Below are 19218 nucleotides of genomic sequence, written 5' to 3' on the forward strand. Positions count from 1 at the left end.
TCCCATGTATACCATATTAGAGGAACACAATTCCCTCACAGGATTACACAGATCCACAAAGAATTAAAAAACTAACCGATTTTGATATAAACTCCCATATCCTACTGGGTGAATACCACAGAGTGTGCCATCACAGCAGCAAGATTTGTGACCTGTTGCCACAAGAAAAGTCAACCAGTGAAACGAACAAACACCATTGCAAATACAACCATATTATGCTTATTTATTTTCCCTTTTGTACTTTAATCATTGTTATATCGTTGTATATAACACTGTATAGTTACATAATATGACATTTGTGATGGCTTTATTCTTTTGGAACTTCTGTGAGTGTAATGTTTACTGTTCATTATTTATGTTTATTTCACTTTTGTATATTATCTACTTCACTGCTTGGCAATGTTAACATGTGTTTTCCCATGCCAATAAAGCCCCTTGAATTGAATTGAGCGAGAGCAAGAGAGAGAGAGAGAGATCGGCTCATAGCCTATATGAATCAACCAAAATACAAAAAGCTTCTCATAAAATCTTGTACCTAATCTCAACATTTTCTGGAAATGTCTTTAGTCCAGTCATTTATCAAATCAAATCAAATCAAATCAAATAATCAATTTATATTAGTCACAATACACATGGTTAGCAGATGTTAATGCGAGTATGGTAAGCGAAATGCTTGTGCTTCTAGTTCCGACCAATGCAGTAATAACCAAACAGTAATCTAACCCTAAAATTCACGCTACTGACCTTACACACACACACAAGTGTGAAGGGATAAAAAGAATATGTACATAAAGATATATGGATGAGTGGTGGTACAGAACGGCATGGCAGATGCAGTAGATGGTATAGAGTACGGTATATACATATGAGATGAGTACTGTAGGGTATGTAAAACATAAAGTGGCATAGTTTTAAAGTGGCTAGTGGTACATGTATTGCATAAAGATGCAAGATGCAGTAGATGATATAGAGTACAGTATATACATATGAGATGTGTATGTAGGGTATGTAAACATTGTATTAAGTGGCATTGCTTAAAGTGGCTAGTGGTACATTTTTACTAATTTCCATCAATTCCCATTTTAAAGTGGCTGGAGTGAGTCAGTATGTTGGCAGCGGCCGCCTAAATGTTAGTGGTGGCTGTTAACAGTCTGATGGCCTTGAGAGTAGAAAGCTGTTTTTCAGTCTCTCGGTCCCTGCTTTGATGGCACCCTGTACTGACCTCGCCTTCTGGAATGATAGCGGGGTGAACAGGCAGTGGCTTGGTGGTTGTTGTCTTGATGATCTTTATGGCCTTCCCGTGACATCGGGTGGTGTAGGTCCTGGAGCGGAGGAGTTTGCCCGGTATGCTCTGCAAACCTCACTACCTCTGGGAGCCTTACGGTTGTGGGCGGAGCAGTTGCCGTACACGGCGGTGATACAGCCCGACAGGATGCTCTCGATGTTGCATCTGTAGAAGTTTGTGAGTGCTTTTGGTGACAAGCGAATTTCTTCAGCTCCCTGAGGTTTGAAGAGGCGCTGCTGCGCCTTTCTTCACAACGCTGTCTGTGTGGGTGGACCAATTCAGTTTGTCCGTGATGTGTACACGAGGAACTTAAACTTCACCTTTTCTCCACTACTGACCCTCTCGATGTGATAGGGGGGTGGCTCCCTCTGCTGTTTCCTGAAGTCCACAATCATTCTCTTTGTTTTGTTGACGTTGAGTATGAGGTTATTTTCCTGACACACACTCCGAGGGCCCTCACCTCCTCCGTGGACCGTCTCGTCGTGTGGTGATCAAGCCTACCACTGTAGTGTCTCTCCGCAAAACTTGATGATCGAGTTGGAGGCTGCATGGCCACGCAGTCGGGGTGAACAGGAGTACAGGAGAGGGCTCAGAACGCACCCTTGTGGGGCCCAGTGTTGAGGATCAGCGGGGTGGAGATGTTGTTACCTACCACCTCACCACCTGGGGCGGGCCCGTCAGGAGTCCAGACCCAAGTTGCACAGGGGGGTCGAGACCACGGGTCTCGAGCTTGATGACGAGTTGGAGGGTACTATGGTGTTAAATGCGGAGCTTAATCTCGAACAGCATTCTCACATGGGTATTCCTCTTGTCCAGATGGTTAGCAGTGTGCAGTGTGGTTGCGATTGCGTCGTCTGTGACCTAATTCTGGTCGGTAGCAAGAGTGGGGGGTCTAGGGTGTCCGGTAGGGTGGATGGTATATGGTCCTTGACTAGCTCTCAAACACTTCATGATGACGGAAAGCGAGTGCTACGGGCAGGCTGATAGTCGTTTAGCTCAGTACCTTAGCTTTCTTGGGAACAGGAACAATGGTGGCCCTCTTGAAGCATGTGGAACAGCAGGACTGGATAAGGTTATTGAATATGTCCGTAAACACACCCAGCCAGCCTGGGTCTGCGCATGCTCTGAGGACGCGGCTGGAATGCCGTCTGGGCCTGCAGCCTTGCCAGGGTTAACACGTTTTGTTTTACTCACCTCGGCTGCATTGAAGGAGAGCCCGCAGGTTTTGGTAGGGGGCCGTGTTAGTGGCACTGTATTGTCTTTCAAAGCGGGCAAAAAAGTTGTTTAGCCTGTCGGTAGCAAAGAACATCCTTGCCTCGACGGGGCTGGTTTTCTTTTTTGAATCCGGTGATGACTGTAGACCCTGCCACATACCTCTTGTGTTGAGCTGGTTGAATTTCGACTCGTTAATGCTCTGGTTTACTGGAACCTTAGCCGTTGATTGCCTGGAGAGAATAGCTACACTGTTTTTATTCGGTCATGCTTCCGGTCACCTTGCCCCTGGTTAAAAGCAGTGGTTCCGCTTTCGGTTTCCGCGGAATGCTGCCGTCAATCCACGGTTTGCTGGTTTGGGAATGTTTTATTCGTTGCTGTGGGTACGACATCGTCAATGCACTTCCTAATGGACTCGCTCACCGAATCAGCTATTCGTCAATATTGTTGTTGGACGCGATGCGGAAAATATTCCAATCCGATCCGTGATCGAAGCAGTCTTGAAGCGTGGATTCAGATTGGTCGGACCAGCGTTGAACAGACCTGAGGCGGCGAGGCTTGTTTGTTTGATTCTGTTTGTAGGCAGGAATCAACAAATGGAGTCGTGGTCAGCTTTTCCGAAAGGGGGCGGGGGAGGCCTTGTAAGCGTCGCGGAAATTAGTATCTGTAGCAATGGTCCAGTGTTTTCCAGCCCTGGTAGCACAATCGATATGCTGAAGAATTTAGGGAGTTTTGTTTTTAGATTAGCCTTGTTTTAAAAATCCCCAGCTACGATTAAATGCAGCCTCAGGGTGTGTGGTTTCCAGTTTACAAAGAGTCAGATAAGTTCGTTCAGGGCCATCGATGTGTCTGCTTGGGGGGATGTATACGGGCTGGATTATGATTGACGAGAATTCCCTTGGTAGATAATGCGTCGACATTTGATTGTGAGGAGTTCTAGATCAGGTGAACAGAACGACTTGAGTTCTTTGGTGTATTTTATGATGGTCACACCCATTCTCGTTATCATACCCCCCCCCGCCCCTCTTCTACCGGAAAGAGTTGTTTTCTGTCGGCGCGATGCATGGAGAAACCAGCTGGCTGCACCGACTCCGTTAGCGTCCCTTGAGTTAGCCATGTTTCCGTGAAGCAGAGCACGTTGCAATCCCTGATGTCTCTCTCGATCTACCGCGTGCTCGGATTTCATCAACCTTATTGTCAAGAGACTGGACATGTGGCGAGTAGTATGCTAGGGAGTGGAGCGCGATGTGCCCGTCTCGAAGGCCTACCACGAGACCGCCACGTTTTCCCTTTTCGGCGTCGCCAGGGTCGCCAGCTGGGAATCAGATCCACTGTATTGTGTGGAAGGCAAAACACTGGATCCGTTTCGGGAAAAGTCATATTCCTGGTAGACGACTGGTGAGTTGACGTTAATCGTATATTCAGTAGTTCCTCCCGACTGTATGTAATGAAACCTAAGATTACCCGGTACCGATGTAAGAAAATAAACAACGTAAAAAAAAACAAAAATACTGCATATTTTCCAAGGAACGCGAAGCGAGGCTGGCCATCTCATCGGCGCCGGAAAATTTAGTAGAGTTCCAGTTGAAAGCAGAGGCTAAGCAACATTCACATAACATTCCCACCATGGGGAATGAGAATGCACATTGTGGTCTGTAACACCAGTGTAACCGCTTATACCCACAAAACCTCAAACTGAGACCTTTGATGATTCTCATAGTGACAAGAGACACTAGAGAGATGTAGGGAGGGGTCATTCTGAAGGACAATACGCCCGCAGGCTAAAACCCGACATCTCTGGCTGAAACCCAAAGTCATTTTCTGAAACCCGACAATCATTGGCTGAAAACCAGTAATTTGCTGAAACCCCGACATCGTTGGTTGTTCTATAGGACATACTGTAAACATTCCACACGGAACACAGCCCATGGGACGCACACAACCAGACCCAAGTCACATAGTTCTGCTACCCTGGCAACAACGTCTCATGGAGCTTCGGGGCTTGCTGACTAGAGGAATGATTGTTAGAGAAGTCCTGGTATTGATTAGAATATAGGATTTGTGTCATGTGTGACATATCGTTATGGTAACCACGCCATGCCTGGATATGACAGTACAAACAAACACAAGGAAAAACTTTTCCTATAGTTTACCATTATATATTATCACTGTTTACCTGTTATTGGACACTTTATCAAACTTGATATAGTGAGTTTAGTTGGCAAGATAGACCAACTGTGGGTTTAGTTGAAAATAAAGACAGGGGGTTGGGGTTAGCCTTGTGCAGGCAAAAAATATTGCATTCCTGAAGCATATGTCTTAGATAGACTCCCCAGGCAGAGAGGAAATGTGACAGCCATTTTGGTTCCAGACTCAAACCACTGATTAATAAAAAACAGCCAATCAGGATTATCACTCCGATTTAATCATCTAGTAAACACAGTCGCCTGCTCCATTCTCCTTCTTTCCCACAAAAAAAGAGCTAACGATTCCCAGCAGTCAATGTCAACTAGTACTGTATGCCAGTTTGAATATGCTGAGTGTATGCTGTTCGTGGGTTCTTGCAGCGATGGCACTGCAAGTCAAGCTTGTCATGTTGTGGACCCAAGTAAGTCCTGTCACTCTTCCTGCAGCAAGCCTCACAAGCTTCACTGTCTCGTCTGTCCTCGACGCTCACGTTTCCAACCCTGTTGTTACCACCACCACTGCTGTTGTTGTTGTTTTGTACTGTATCTGTGCTCTCTCTGTATATGGGTGTTACGTGTTTTTGTGTCCCCACCCACGCCAAACGTGTGTCCTCTTACCTCTTCTCTTCTGTTCCTCACAGCATGTGATTGCCATCCCGTGGGTGCTGCTGGCAAAACCTGTAACCAAACCACGGGTCAATGTCCCTGTAAAGACGGCGTGACTGGTATCACGTGCAACCGCTGCGCTAAAGGCTACCAGCAGAGCCGCTCGCCCATTGCCCCCTGCATAAGTACGTGGAACCCAGCCTTTCCTAGTTGCCTGAACTTGCCTCACCAGCCACCAGCCACATATGACTTTTGCCCATTCCATCTCAATGCTTGAAACTTTCATGCACACCTCCACAAAGAAAATTGACAACTTACAAAAAGGAACAAACTCACTCACCCAACCAACCACCACCCCCCTCCCAACCAACCACCCTCCGTCCCTCCCTCCCACCCCCCCACTATATCCTGGCTTGAAAAACTCACACTACATGGCACAGAATCCTACTTTTCTTCCTTCTCTCTTCCATTGGTTTCCTCAGACAAGCATTTAGTCACAGTGTTCTGACCAACCGGTAAATCTGAAAGCTAAAATAAACAAATCATCCCCCAGAATCCTCTGTGAAGTCTCAACCTCCCCATGTTGACAGTCCCCATAAATCCAACAGTGCCAAGTCCAGGTCCAGAGCCAAGTTAACGAACACCAACTTTAGGATCCACCAGTGTCCCTCATTGGCTAAAAAGGGAAAAGGGCCAATGACCAAGGGCAATCGGCATCTCAAAACAAAAATATCTGAATTTTTTGGCATTTGTTTTCAGACCCCAAAACAATACATTTAATTGCTGCTTTTGGTCAATAACATTATGATTCGAAGGTTAAACAAAAGCTTTTATGAAATTAATTGTTCCGAAGGGATATTTTTGGCCAATGTCCAAGCCAAGGGGATAATTAAACCTAAAAACTCCATTGGAATCTGATATCTTTCATTTTCCTGGGAAAGTCGCGCCACTCAGTCAGTCGGAGGTGTGAAACTTGGAGATGCTGAGGTCCCAGCGATCAGATCAACACAAATATTTAGTTTCTTTTTTCTTTTCTTTTTTTTCTTCTAAATAATCTTTTTTAAAGCCCTTCCCATTAACATTTAGCGATACTGAAACCTCCTGCCAATTTCAGTTTTAATAGGGAGGGATAAAATGTCATATCTCTGACTTCATATACTTTCCAATGTAGAGGGCCATAAATCAGACCATACGAGTTGATTATGAGAAACAGGCTCATTATTATTATGTGATCTGGCACGCGTGGCTGAATCCTGATCGGCTATCAGGGCTTGGCAGGTCGATTAGCAGTGACACAGAGTAATCAGTAGRGAGTAAAAACCACATGGCCTCTGGCAGCAATTTTTTTTCTTGTCACAAGACAGACGCTTCGATTCTTAATGAGAAAATAACAAATTAGGCCTGTATAAATTAAACAATTAAGGGAAAGGGGATACCTAATCAGTTGTACAACTGAATGCATTCAACTTAAAATGTGTCTTCCGAATTTAACCCAACCCCTCTGAATCAAAGAGGTACGGGGTGCTGCCTTAATTGACGTCCACGTCATCGGCGCCCGGCGAGCAGTTGTTGAGGGTTAACTGCCTTGCTAAAATACAGTACGGCAGCAACCTTTTGGTTACTGGCCCAACACACTTAACCACTAGTTTACCTGCCGCCCCTATGATCAGTAAACTTTTAGATTCCTAGTGTTTATATACAGTATACAGTACTTTATACTATACTGCCCGATTGGGATAAGTCCTGCAACCTAATCCAATCAGAGGCGTTGATCAAAAGACTCGATTCTTTCTTCCTTTACCACACAGAATCTTCATCTATGCATGACGGTACACTGCTAYTGTACTCTCTTTTCCTTTCCTGTGTATCTTATCTAGCTTGCCACCCTTTCCTTTTATCTATGTGTTCTCATACAGCTGTATCTGTGCTTCTCTGTCCTTGCTTCCCCTCACTGCTTACTCACCTGTTTCGGTGGTTTTATCACCCTTTTGCCGCCAGTGTAACAAAATGCATTATGTTTTATATCTACATCTAATGTTACCATCCTGCTCCTTTGGAGATAATAGGAGCTCTCTTTATGCATGGCTTACTTCAATGTCAACTTCCTGCCTCTGTGAATAGCCGACACGAGAGGGTGAAGTAGAGCTGAGAGAATGAAGTCGTGGATGTAAAACCGCAGATACCTCGTCGTGGGGGCGAATAGAGGCGCGAGGGGAGAGACGTTACAGATTTCACACCCCTCCTTCTATCGCCCCCTCCAGATCTTAAGATTACATCTCGCTGTTCCCCTTTGATCTGATCTGCCAGGTAGCTCCACCTGTATGGCATTCATATTAGGAAGTCCTCCGTTCTCACACTTCCTAATATGGATGCTGTACAGCTGAGAGAGTAAATCTCTACAGGCGAAACCTAACCAGTAACCATCCCTTCGTACAGTTACCCCACACAGCACGTCTACATCTACTGAAAAACTGTAGGTTGTACACTAATACTAAAGCTTGTCTGCTGGAAAATGAACACTTATTGTATACTCTTGTCTTATTTTACTTAACTCTTTCATCAAAATAACAGTTGTCTTTAATCCTATGGCAAATGTGTTAAAACATAATGAAGCTAACTTTTGTCTGTGTTTGTGCGGTGTTTTTACCTGGAAACAGAGATTCCCGTTGCTCCTCCGACAACCACAGCCAGCAGTACAGAGCAGCCAGCAGGTGAGTGGCTCCAGTCTCAGTCCTTATCTCTCTGCTTGYGTGATCCCAATTCCTCTGCAAGATGGGATTATCAGAACATATTCTTGAGACTTATTTGTTGGTATCAAACTGTTTAAATGCCACTGGCTACACCTGTGGCTAACCATAATGCCTGTAGCTAGGATTTGGTTTACAGTGTGTATTTAAGCTGAACAGAAAACAGAAAGAACCGCTCTCCCTCTCTTCCATCCCCACCCCTTCTAACTAAACATTTCCTTCACGCGAAATGTTAGTTAGAACGAGTACAGTTTAAATTGGATCCCAGTTGCCTCCCCCCTCGCTGGAAGTTCATAAATATTAAATCAATTAGCCGTTGCCTTGGGATGTAGCTCCTTTAATCTTACACTCTTCATCCAATTAACTGTGTAACTGGAACACAGTGGGGTGTAACAGGAACGCAGTGGGGTGTTGGCACGGCAACGCTCTGGGCCACGATATTGTTGATCTGTTGATTTTGTCTCTCTCTCTCTAAGAGGAAAAGAGAGGGAATATGGTAGAGAGAGGAAAATAAAGGAATTTGGGGTTCTGGCGCTAATCAGGGAAGCAAGCTTTTTTCTCGAATTCAGGAGAGAGGATACAGTAGCTCGTTCAGAGGGAATTTCTTCCAAATTATACAGCGTGCATCACTCTCCCACCAGCTACTGTCAAAACACAGCAGTACTGTGTATATATAATTGAATGGACTACTTCCTTAGTTAAATCTTGTTAATTAACATGGAGATTAAATGGAATTTGATGACACTTTTATATAAACACCTGTTAAACTTGAATATTAAGCCAGAGACATGGTATGTGATATAAACTATTCAGGAAAGAATGTAAAGAACCGCTTTACAAATGAGCAAAGATGACAATGAAGATTTGTCAGGAGTTAGTCAACACAATAACCTGTCAGGGGGCAACGCAGGCCACATACTTCTCCTTTGCCCCCAGCTTGTGGAAAAGTGTGGTCATAGCGGTGTTCCTCTCTCAGACAGCGAGAGGAATCGTAGCGTGCGAGAACGCCTGGCAGCTGTTCTCAGACCTCTACTGCTGTTCTGACAGATCAGATTGACAGGGAAGTGAGGGTACTGCTGGTGTCGGGGAGTAAAGCCCCCCACCCTCCTTTTTTTCTCTTTCCATCACTCCTCTTCTCTCCCTGTTTCACGCTTTTTTTTGGTAATATCACCAAATCAATACAACAGGTGTTGACCTTACCGTGAAATACTTACTTACAAGCCCTTAACCAACAATACAGTTTTAAGAAAAGAGAGTTAAGAAAATATTGACTGAATAAAACTAAAGGGAAAATGTAACAGAATAAAATAACAATAATAAAGCTATATACAGGGGGTACCGGTACCAAGTCAATGTGCGGCGGTACAGGTTATCGAGGTAAAAGGACTATGCATAGATAATAAACAGCGAGTAGCAGCAGTCCGGGTGGCCATTTGATTAATTGTTCAGCAGTCTTATGGCTTGGGGGTAGAAGCTGTTAACTTCTTATGGGCAGGTGGGATGGTAGCGTCCCACCTGGCCAACATCCTGTGAAATTGCAGAGCTAGAAATTCAGACTACAGAATTATAAATATTTAACTTTCATAAAATCACAAATGTAATACATCAAAATAAAGCTTAACTTCTTGTTAATCCAGCCGCTGTGTCAGATTTCAAAAAGGCTTTACGGTGAAAGTTACTAATAAACTTTTCCAAACAAGTCAAACAACGTTTATAATCAAACTTTAGGTACCCTAATACGTAAATAAATGATACAATTTAAGACGGAGAATCGTTATTGTCTTTACCGGAGAAAAATACCAAAGAACGTGCTCTCTTCCACGTGCTTGGAAACACTACAGCCAAAATGGGAGCCACCTAGAAAAACTACAATTTCTGGCTCATTTTTCCAAAAACCAGCATGAAACTCTTTCTAAAGACTGTTGACATCTAGTGGAAGCCCTAGGAACTGCAATATGGGAGGATTTCGCCTTATAATAAAAGTGACAGCCATTGAAAACAGTGGTAGGCTGAAATTATTTTTTGGGGGGATGGTTTGTCCTCGGGGTTTCGCTTGCCATATCAGTTCTGTTATACTCACAGACATTATTTTAGCAGTTTTAGAAACTTTAGAGTGTTTTCTAACCAAATCTACCAAATATATGCATATCCTAGCTTCTGGGCCTGAGTAACAGGCAGTTTACTTTGGGCACGCTTTTCATTCGGACGTGAAAATACTGCCCCCTACCCAAGAGAGGTTAAGGAGCCTTTTGGTCCTAGACTTTGCTCTCCGGCACCGCTTGCCATGCGGTAGCAGAGAGAACAGTCTATGACACTGGAGTCTTTGACAATTTTTGGGGCCTTCCTGCACATGTGACATGCTGGTAGAAATGAGGTAAAATGGATTTAAGTTTGCTTGCATTAAAGTCCCTGGCCACTGGGAGTGCCGCTTCTGAATGCGAATTTTCTTGTTTGCTTATGGCCTTATACAGCTCGTTGAGTGTGGTCTTAGTGCCAGGTTCGGTTTGTGGTGGTAAATAGACAGCCACGAAAAATATAGTTTCGTCTACAGCTTATCATGAGGTACTCTACCTCTGGCGAGCAATAACTCAAGACTACCTTAATATTAGACATTGCGCACCAGCTGTTATTGACAAATAGACACACCCCCACCCCTCGTCTTACCGGACAAAGCCGTTCTGTCCTGCTGATGCATGGAAAACCCAGCCAACTGTATATTATCCATGTCATTGTTCAGCCATGACTCGGTGAAACATAAGATATTACCGTTTGTAATATCCCATGGGTAGGATAGTTTCAAACAGAGCTCATCCAGTTTATTCTCCAGTGATTGCATGTTGGCGAATAGAACGGATAGTAAAGGCGGGTTACCTACTCACCGACGTATTCTCACAAGGCAAACCGATCTGCTCCCCCTGTATTTCCTTATTTTCTTCATGCGAATGACGTGGATTTGGCCCTTGTCTGGGAGCAACATAATATCCTTCACATCATACTCATTAAACACAACATATTTGTGCAGTTTGAGGTGTGTAATTGCTGTTCTGATATCCAGAAGCTCTTTTAGGTCATAAGAGACAGTAGCATCAACATTATGTACAAAATAAGTTAAACTATGTGAAAAAAACACACAAAAACGCACAGTTGGTCAGGAGCCTGTAAAACGGCAGCCATCTCCCTCTGGCGCCATTCCTTTTTCCCCCTCATGGGTAGTATTTCAAGTTGGTTCCTCCTGCTTCTCTCTTTCCATCTTGTCTAGGTAGGTTAAAGGTAGACTCTCCTCTTCTGTTCTCCTCTCATCTTTTCCTCTGTTCCATGCTTTTTTCTCTTAATAACACTAAGGGGGTGATGTGTGAGTTTGGTTTTGTGGCACGGTCTGTCATTGTTGGTGTGAACACATTACTTTCCCTTATGGAGTGCGTTTGTGGTTGAGTGGGGGAAGAAAAGTAGGTGTTTTTCCCTGGCTGAACTAAACAAACTGTGGGTTCTCATTTGTTGTATCCTGAACAGTGAACACAGAGGTTTTCAAAAGGCAAGGGAATCCCTTGCCCTGGCTGGTCAAGAACTCTCGATTTTCGACATCGCTTGATAATTCGCCATAGTTCTCGCCAGTTCCGTCGTCCCTGGTTCTCTGCATTTGAGTGAGCATTAAGGCGTAGGTGTTCTTGCGGAATAAGAGCTAAAGAGCTCCCGTTATAATCCTATTGACTAACCTGTGTCATCGGACCAATGTAAACATCATTATAGAGGAAACGTATAATGATACTGACCCCGTAACTCCGTATAACGTAATCACCTGGGGGAATTCCTGTACATACAACTTGAATGGGGCGACATACTATGAACAGTCTATAGAAATGGGAGATGTTGAAATCAAGCCGATTGGTAGGGCACTTTGACTGACAGATTGTATCGGTCACGTCAGATTCCTGGGTAGACGGACAGAGGGCGGGACCACCCAGGCTTCCAAACCAGAGGATGCATAGCTTCATACATTACTGGGTCTGAACTGAGCCAACCACTGGATGGCTTAGTACGTGGACAAATGGGATCTCATCCAATACATGATTGGTGACAGATGTGGTTGTTCTTATCAGGGCTACCTCACCACCAGTCCCCCAAATGAGTGCCTATGTCGTTAGTGAAGCATATATATACACTGAAAAAATATATAACATGCAACAATTTCAAAGATTTTACTGAGTTACAGTTCATATAACAAAATCAGTGAATTGAAATAAATAGGCCCTAATATATGGATTTCACATGACTGGGAATACAGATATGTATCTGTTGGTCACAAACACCTTAAAAAAAAGGTAGGGGCATGGATCAGAAAACCAGTCAGTATCTGGTGTGACCACCATTTACCTCGTGCAGCACCACACATCTCCTGACCAGGCGGTTGATGGTGGTCTGTCGATTGTTGTCCCACTCCTCTTCAACGGCTGTGCGAAGTTGCTGGATATTGTCGGAAACTGTAATACATTGTCGTACGCGTTGATCCAGAGCATCCCAAACATGGTCAATGGGTGACATGTCTGGTGAGTATGCAGGCCATGGAAGAACTGGGACATTTACAGCTTTATGGAATTGTGTACAGACCCTTGCGACATGGGGCTGTGCATTATCATGCTGAAACACGAGGTGATGGAGGTGGATGAATGACACGTCAATGGGCCTCAGGATCTCATCTCTCTGCATTCAAATTGCCATCGATAAAATCTCAGACGATGCCGCAGGTGAAGAAGCCGAATGTTACATTTGGTCTGCAGTTGTGAGGCCAGTTGGAAGTATTACCAAATTCTCTAAAATGACGTTGGAGGCAGCTTATGGTAGAGAAATGAACATTAAATTCTCTGGCAACAGCTCTGGTGGACATTCCTGCACTCAGCATGCCAATTGCACGCTCTCAAAACTTGCAACATCTGTGGCATTGTGTTGTGTGACAAAATTGAGTGGCCTTTTATTGTCCCCAGCACAAGGTGCACCTGTGTAATGATCATGCTGTTTAATCAGCTTCTTGATATGCCACACCTGTCAGGTGGATGGATTATCTTGGTAAAGGAGAAATTCTCACTAACAGGGATGTAAAGAAATGTGCACACAATTTGAGACATATAAGCTTTTTGTGCATATGAAACATTCCTGAAATATTTTATTTCAGCTCATGAAACCAACACTTTACATGTTGCGTTTATATTTTTGTTCAGTAGAGGGAGAGAGAGAGAGATGTGCAGATATATACATTGTTTTATCTAGATAGAGAGACTTTAAGTGATGAGTCATGACATTATTACTACTTTGGTTTGTAAGGTAGGACTAAAGGAAAAGAATAGGAACCGGCATGCTTGGGGTGGGCTGATTATAGGCGAGGCTGGACAGCTGTGCAGCAGGTGCCTCCCCCCTACCTCAACCCCATCGGACTCGGTTGAGGGAAGTGGGGGGAGTATTCATTTGTCTCCAGCGACGTGTTCTGGGTTCCCCACCTCCCCGAGCACATGGAGGGGTGGAATGCATGGCGAATACCTCGGAAGGCAAGGCCCAGACAAAACACATATTGTGCGGTTAGGTCACGGATAGTGTGAGTAGTCTCTCCCCCTTGGTCGTTGCCTGACAGAGATGTCTGTAGAGCAACGGAATGTGAAGGAGATTATAACAGCTGAGCTGACCACCATGATATCAACCAGTGACCACAACCAGGGTTGTATTCATTAGGCACGAAATGGAAGAAAACAGTCAGAACCGTTATAAAACGGGGAGTTACTGTCGAAAGTCGTCCAATGAGAAGCACTCGTTTTCTGTTACAAAACGTTTCGGGGCGGTGTGCCATTATGAACATGATCCAGGATATGGGCCACAMTGATGATGATGAAAATGATGGCTGGAAGGGTTCAGGATTTGCGGTGAGACCCTCCCTGGATATTTGGGACATGAGTCTCTCTCTAGGTCCCACGCTACACACCCTGTTAATACTCTCTGCTGCCTCACTGGGCTTTAGTGTTGTGTCATGGGATTTTATTACCTGCTCCGAGTTTAAAAATGAGAGAGAGAGAACGGGGAGAAAATAGCATTGTAATAGCATTGTATCAGCGTGTCATCATCATCATCGATGCTAAACTCACAATATGATTTATGGCTTGGCAATYTCAGCCTGGCTCTCACAACATGAACACATTGGCATCAGCCTGCACGTTGGGATGGAGCCAGCATCATTGCCCACTGACTCCACTGAAACTCAATTGCAGTAATAGGGAATGTAAATGTAATGACCACACTCTTGTTTTCAGATTGGTTCCACAGAACATGCCGCCCAAAACAAACAACCCACAAAACCATCATGTCATGAATCATAAATAGACGCTTTCGCTCTCTGTTGTTTCCCAGCTCTGTCGCTCACTGGGATCGAAAACACAACTTTTCCCTTACTTCAGGATGATAGAATGAATGAAAAAGAGAGAGAGGCTGTGTCCGAAATCTGTCTTGCCTACTATTTACTAAAACTGCATGCTGTGTCCTAACCATTCCACATACTATTTAGAACGTATTGTTTAGTAAAAATGTATTCAATAAGCAACAAATATCACCATACTGGACTCACCCATACTGAGAATACGTCATTTGATGTACAACTGCACCGTTTCCCGCCATTCTATCATTATGGTGCAGCACGTCTCATCATCAACTGCTGTCAAACACGCCTGGATCTGAAAAGAGGATTCTCTTCCTCAATAGCATGCAGCGAAATTGTAGTAGATGAAAAGCCGAACCGAGTATAACATGACATTTAAAGCATACTATTTTAATTAAACATACTATAAAAACGTTCTATTTTCACATACCAAAAATGCCTACTGTTATGGGTATTTGGACACGGCCAGTGTTGTGTTCGAGACCACCTAAAGTGAGACCGATTCAAGACCAAGACAGGAGCAAATCGAGTCCGAGGCTGGAGGGGGGCGAGACCGAGTCAAGACCAAGACAGGAGCAAATCGAGTCCGAGGCTGGAGGGGGGGCGAGACCGAGTCAAGACCTAGACAGGAGCAAATCGAGTCCGAGGCTGGAGGGGGGCGAGACCGAGTCAAGACCTAGACCAGACAAATGCTAAAGTCCAATTCAATACCATGACTGTAATTGTGTCATATCGCCACGATAAGAGTTCAAAATGTTCTGTGTTCAAATTTCAGAAGAACAGTTTGTTTTTCCTTACACAAAGACAAGACCGAGACACTCAATATTTGGTCTCGAGACTGGTCTCAAGTACTACAACACTGGACACGGCCAGAGAGAAGAAAGAAATGAAGAAACAAAGAAAAAAAGAAAGAAAACAATGAAGAAAACGCCCTCTATTTGGACAGGGTCCAGCCCTATTGCTATGGTTCCAGCAGCCCAACAGCCCAGGCACTGTGGCTATAATCTAATTACATGCTTTATTTGCCACAATTTGTTTCTCAATCAGTCTTGTTCAGGGAGAAGAAAGACGTAGGGAGGAGAAAGGCCTCCCCCATGCCCCTATTTACACCTCTTTGTTCCAGCTAAGCAGGTCCCTGTCACTGGGTCCTGTCTAGGTCTTTGCTCTACTTTTATCCACGTAGATAAAAGTCTGAAAAATGTGCCTAGGACTTAAAAGACTGTAAACTCCTGTGTAGAGGGTGTCAATCAATCTCTCCCACTGCTAAAGAAGCACTGACACATCCAGGCGGCAAAGGAGCGTCTCTCAGCATTTCTCCTTCCTCGCTCAAACAACTGAGAAACAAAGGGAACTACACCTCCCAGTAAGAGAGCGTAGAGAGGAGATGGAGAGAGGAGATGGAGAGAGGAGGCGCAGAGGGGAGGTACATAGAGCTCAGCGCCCCTGGACTAATTCCACTTCCCCTGACTAGAGTGTCCCACACAAAGGGTACATTTGTCCTCGCGGTGGGGGACTGCCTGGTCCTGTATGGGGATCTGGGGGTGCTCGTCTCAGGAGTACACTAATGGCCAACGAGAGCTATCAAAGGAAAGTATCATGATGCCATCAAGGGGGTTTATGGGAAAACAAAAGCAGCCTTTTCCACAGACCCGGGTCATCATTTACATGGGAATCAGGCGCCGCTCTGCCTAGTATAGACTCAATTTCATCTACTGTGCCATTTCTTCCACTCACAACTACCTTCTCGAACCCCATCAGCTGAGACGATTTTGGGTTTACTTGAAACCCCTCACCCCGCCAACCAGCTTCGTCCTCTTCTAGTGTCCCCCCCAGCCACTCTCCCACCCTCCTCTACTGTGGGTGCATTCTTCCTCGTTTCAGCGTTACCCAGGCAACCTCATTCACCCAGAATATAAAGGGAAGTATAAGGCAGGCATGGAGCAAGGACCTGGTCACAACAATGAAGTTTGTTCATATTCAGGCTGGCTGAAAGGTCTTATCCTTCCTCATACCAGCCCATCACCCCCTCCTCTACTCATCCTTCCCTCTCACTTTGTGAAAAGATAGCACTATTAAAACTTTTTCAGAGGAGAGTTGAGGGAACTGTGCCGATACAGTACTCTGGATCCAATGTGTGTCAGTTAGAGAGGGAAAGAAGGAAAGAAGAAAAATGTGGAGTGAATAAAGGGGAACAAATGATTTGAATTTCTATGTTTGGCCTCGCGTCATACACACTTTACTGAAGGTGACTGGCTGTGTGACAGCGCAGCGTGGGGCAATCAGGAAAGCCATGGTACCTTTTTTGTCAAGGTTAACTCAGAGAAGTGAGCTGTGTGGATATACACTTAAAGTCCCAATAATCCATCACAAACCTGTACCCTTTTCACATTACCTAACCAAACCGAGTTAAAGCAAGCAGTACTAGGCTGGCCTGATGCATCTACCATACTTGCTGAAACTGTGGTGGAATAAACTAAATATCTGAGCTAGTACAGTTCAGGGGCCTCATTTATAAATGTTGTGTACATATAAAATATACCCCTAAACATGCGTGCACCCATTTTCCCGCAAAAGTTGCCATTTATAAAAACGGAACAAACTTTTCTAGTGGTTTAAGTATTGTATTGCAAACATGCAAGTATTGTGTGCAAAATTGAGGATATGATATGACATTTCTCCCCAAAACCCCCACAATAAAACTGRAAAAAAATAACACCAACATGCTGCCATTTGCCATTAGTGAGAAGAGTGAAAATCAATGTATTTCACGTCTTGGAATCTGAAATAATTTGACATACAGTACCAGAAAGTAGTCATACCCCTTGACTTATTCCACATTTGTTGTGTTAAAGCCTGAATTCAAAATGGATTAAATAAATACAAAAATCAACCATCTACACACAATACGCCATGATTAAAGTGAAAACATGTTTTTAGAATTTTTTGCAAATTTATTAAATTAAATACAGAAATAACTAAATTACTTAAGTACTCACACCCCTGAGTCAATACATGTTAGAATCCCCTTTGGCAGTGATTACAGCTGTGAGACTTTCTGGGTAAGAGCTTTGCACACCTGGATTGTACAATATTTGCCTATTATTCTCTTAAAAAATATCAAGTTGGTTGTTGATCATTGCTAGACAGCCATTTTCAAGTCTTGCCATAGATTTTCAAGCCGATTTAAGTCAAAACTGTAACTAGGCCACTCAGGAACATTCAATGTCGTCTTGGTAAGCAACTGTTTTATTTTATTGTCATTCTGAAAGGTGAATTTGTCTCCCTGTGTCTGTTGGATAGCAGACTGAACCAGGTATTCCGTTAGGATTTTGCCTGTGCTTAGCTCTATTCCGTTTCTTTTAATCCTAAAAAAAAAACTCTAGTCCTTGCCGATAACAAGCATACCCATAACATGATGCAGCAACCACCATGCTTGAAAATATGAAGAGTGGTACTCAGTGATGTGTTGGAAATGCCCCAAACATAACGATTTGTATTCAGGACAAAAAGTGAATTTCATTGCCACATTTTTTGTAGTATTACTTTTGTGACTTGTTGCATACAGGACGCATGTTTTGCAATATTTGTATTCTCTACAGGCTTCCTTCTTTTCACTCTGTCATTTAGATTAGTATTGTGGAGTAACTACATCCTCCGTTTTCTCCATTCACAGCCATTAAACTTTGTAGCTGTTTTGAAGTCATGGTGAAATCCTTGAGTTTCCTTCCTCTCCGGCACCTGTATCTTTGTAGTGACTTGGTGTATTGATAGACCATCCAAAGTGTAATTAATAACTTCACCATGCTCAAAGGTATATTCAATGTCTGTTTATTTTATTTGTTTACTCATCTACCAATGTGCGCCCTTCTTTGCAAGGCATTGGAAAACCTCCCTGGTCTTTGTGGTTGAATCTGTGTATGAAATGTACTATTCGACTGAGGGACTTGCCATAACAAAGGAGTTGAATACTTATTGACTCAAGACATTTCAGCTTTTCATTTTTTATTAATTTGTAAACATTTCTAAAAACACAATTCCACTTTGACATTGAGGTATTGCGTGTAGGCCAGTGATATAGAATATCAATTAATTCAATTTTAAATTCAGGCTGTAACACAACAAAATGTGAACAAATTCAAGGGGTGTGAATACTTTCTTTATGAATCTATTTCCTGTTTATTTTATTTTCATAACCGCTGCAGAATAAATTCCTATTTTCTAGCCATGATCGGTTCATTTTCCCGAAGTAGCCATACAGAGTAGCCATACAACAAATAACAATGCATCTCTCATTTAATTGGGCCTAGTAGCCTAAATAGATCATATTTTTTAAGCTAAACTTGCTTTTTGCCTGAGTAACCTCTGGTGGCAGAGCATTCGATGATGACATGGCTCTATACAGTACTGTACGAGTACCTAGCCTAAATAGATAGGCCTTGACTTTTTAAACATTTTGTTACGTACAGCCTTATTCTAAAATGTATTAAATCGTTTTTTCCCCCTCATCAATCTACACCATACCCCAATGGCAAAGCAAAACACTTTTGCTAATTATATAACTTTAAAAACTGAAATATCACATTTACATAGTATTCAGACCCTTTACTCGAGTACTTTGTTGAAGCACCTTTGGCAGCGATTACAGCATCGAGTCTTCTGGGTATGACGCTACAAGCTGGCACACCTGTATTTGGGGAGTTTCTCCCATTCTTCTTGCAGATCTTCTCAAGCTCTGTCAGGTTGGATGGGGAGCGTTGCTGCACAGCTATT

At 43.6% G+C, this 19218-nt stretch overlaps 1 protein-coding gene and 1 long non-coding RNA gene across 3 annotated transcripts in view; one reads left to right on the forward strand and one right to left on the reverse strand.

Annotated features, from left to right (window-relative positions):
- The window catches only part of LOC111982449 (uncharacterized), a 29256-nt gene extending 21162 nt beyond the window's left edge, over positions 1–8094 (reverse strand). The window contains exons 1-2 of the long non-coding RNA XR_002879749.3: positions 7937–8094; positions 5302–5361 (exon numbers count right to left, since the gene is read on the reverse strand). This is a non-coding gene — a long non-coding RNA (uncharacterized lncRNA). The remainder of the gene's footprint in view (positions 1–5301; positions 5362–7936) is intronic.
- Positions 1–19218, forward strand: part of LOC111982448 (netrin-1) — a 111625-nt gene that overhangs the window by 77053 nt on the left and 15354 nt on the right. Inside the window, exons 4-5 of one of the 2 annotated variants that reach the window (XM_024014015.2) lie at positions 5325–5474; positions 7947–8000. In XM_024014015.2, the coding sequence (XP_023869783.1) occupies positions 5325–5474; positions 7947–8000 (204 nt within the window). The remainder of the gene's footprint in view (positions 1–5324; positions 5475–7946; positions 8001–19218) is intronic. The other variant, XM_024014016.2, reaches the window with a different exon arrangement.

Source organism: Salvelinus sp. IW2-2015, linkage group LG21 (genome assembly GCF_002910315.2).
Source record: "Salvelinus sp. IW2-2015 linkage group LG21, ASM291031v2, whole genome shotgun sequence".
Taxonomy (NCBI): domain Eukaryota; kingdom Metazoa; phylum Chordata; class Actinopteri; order Salmoniformes; family Salmonidae; genus Salvelinus; species Salvelinus sp. IW2-2015.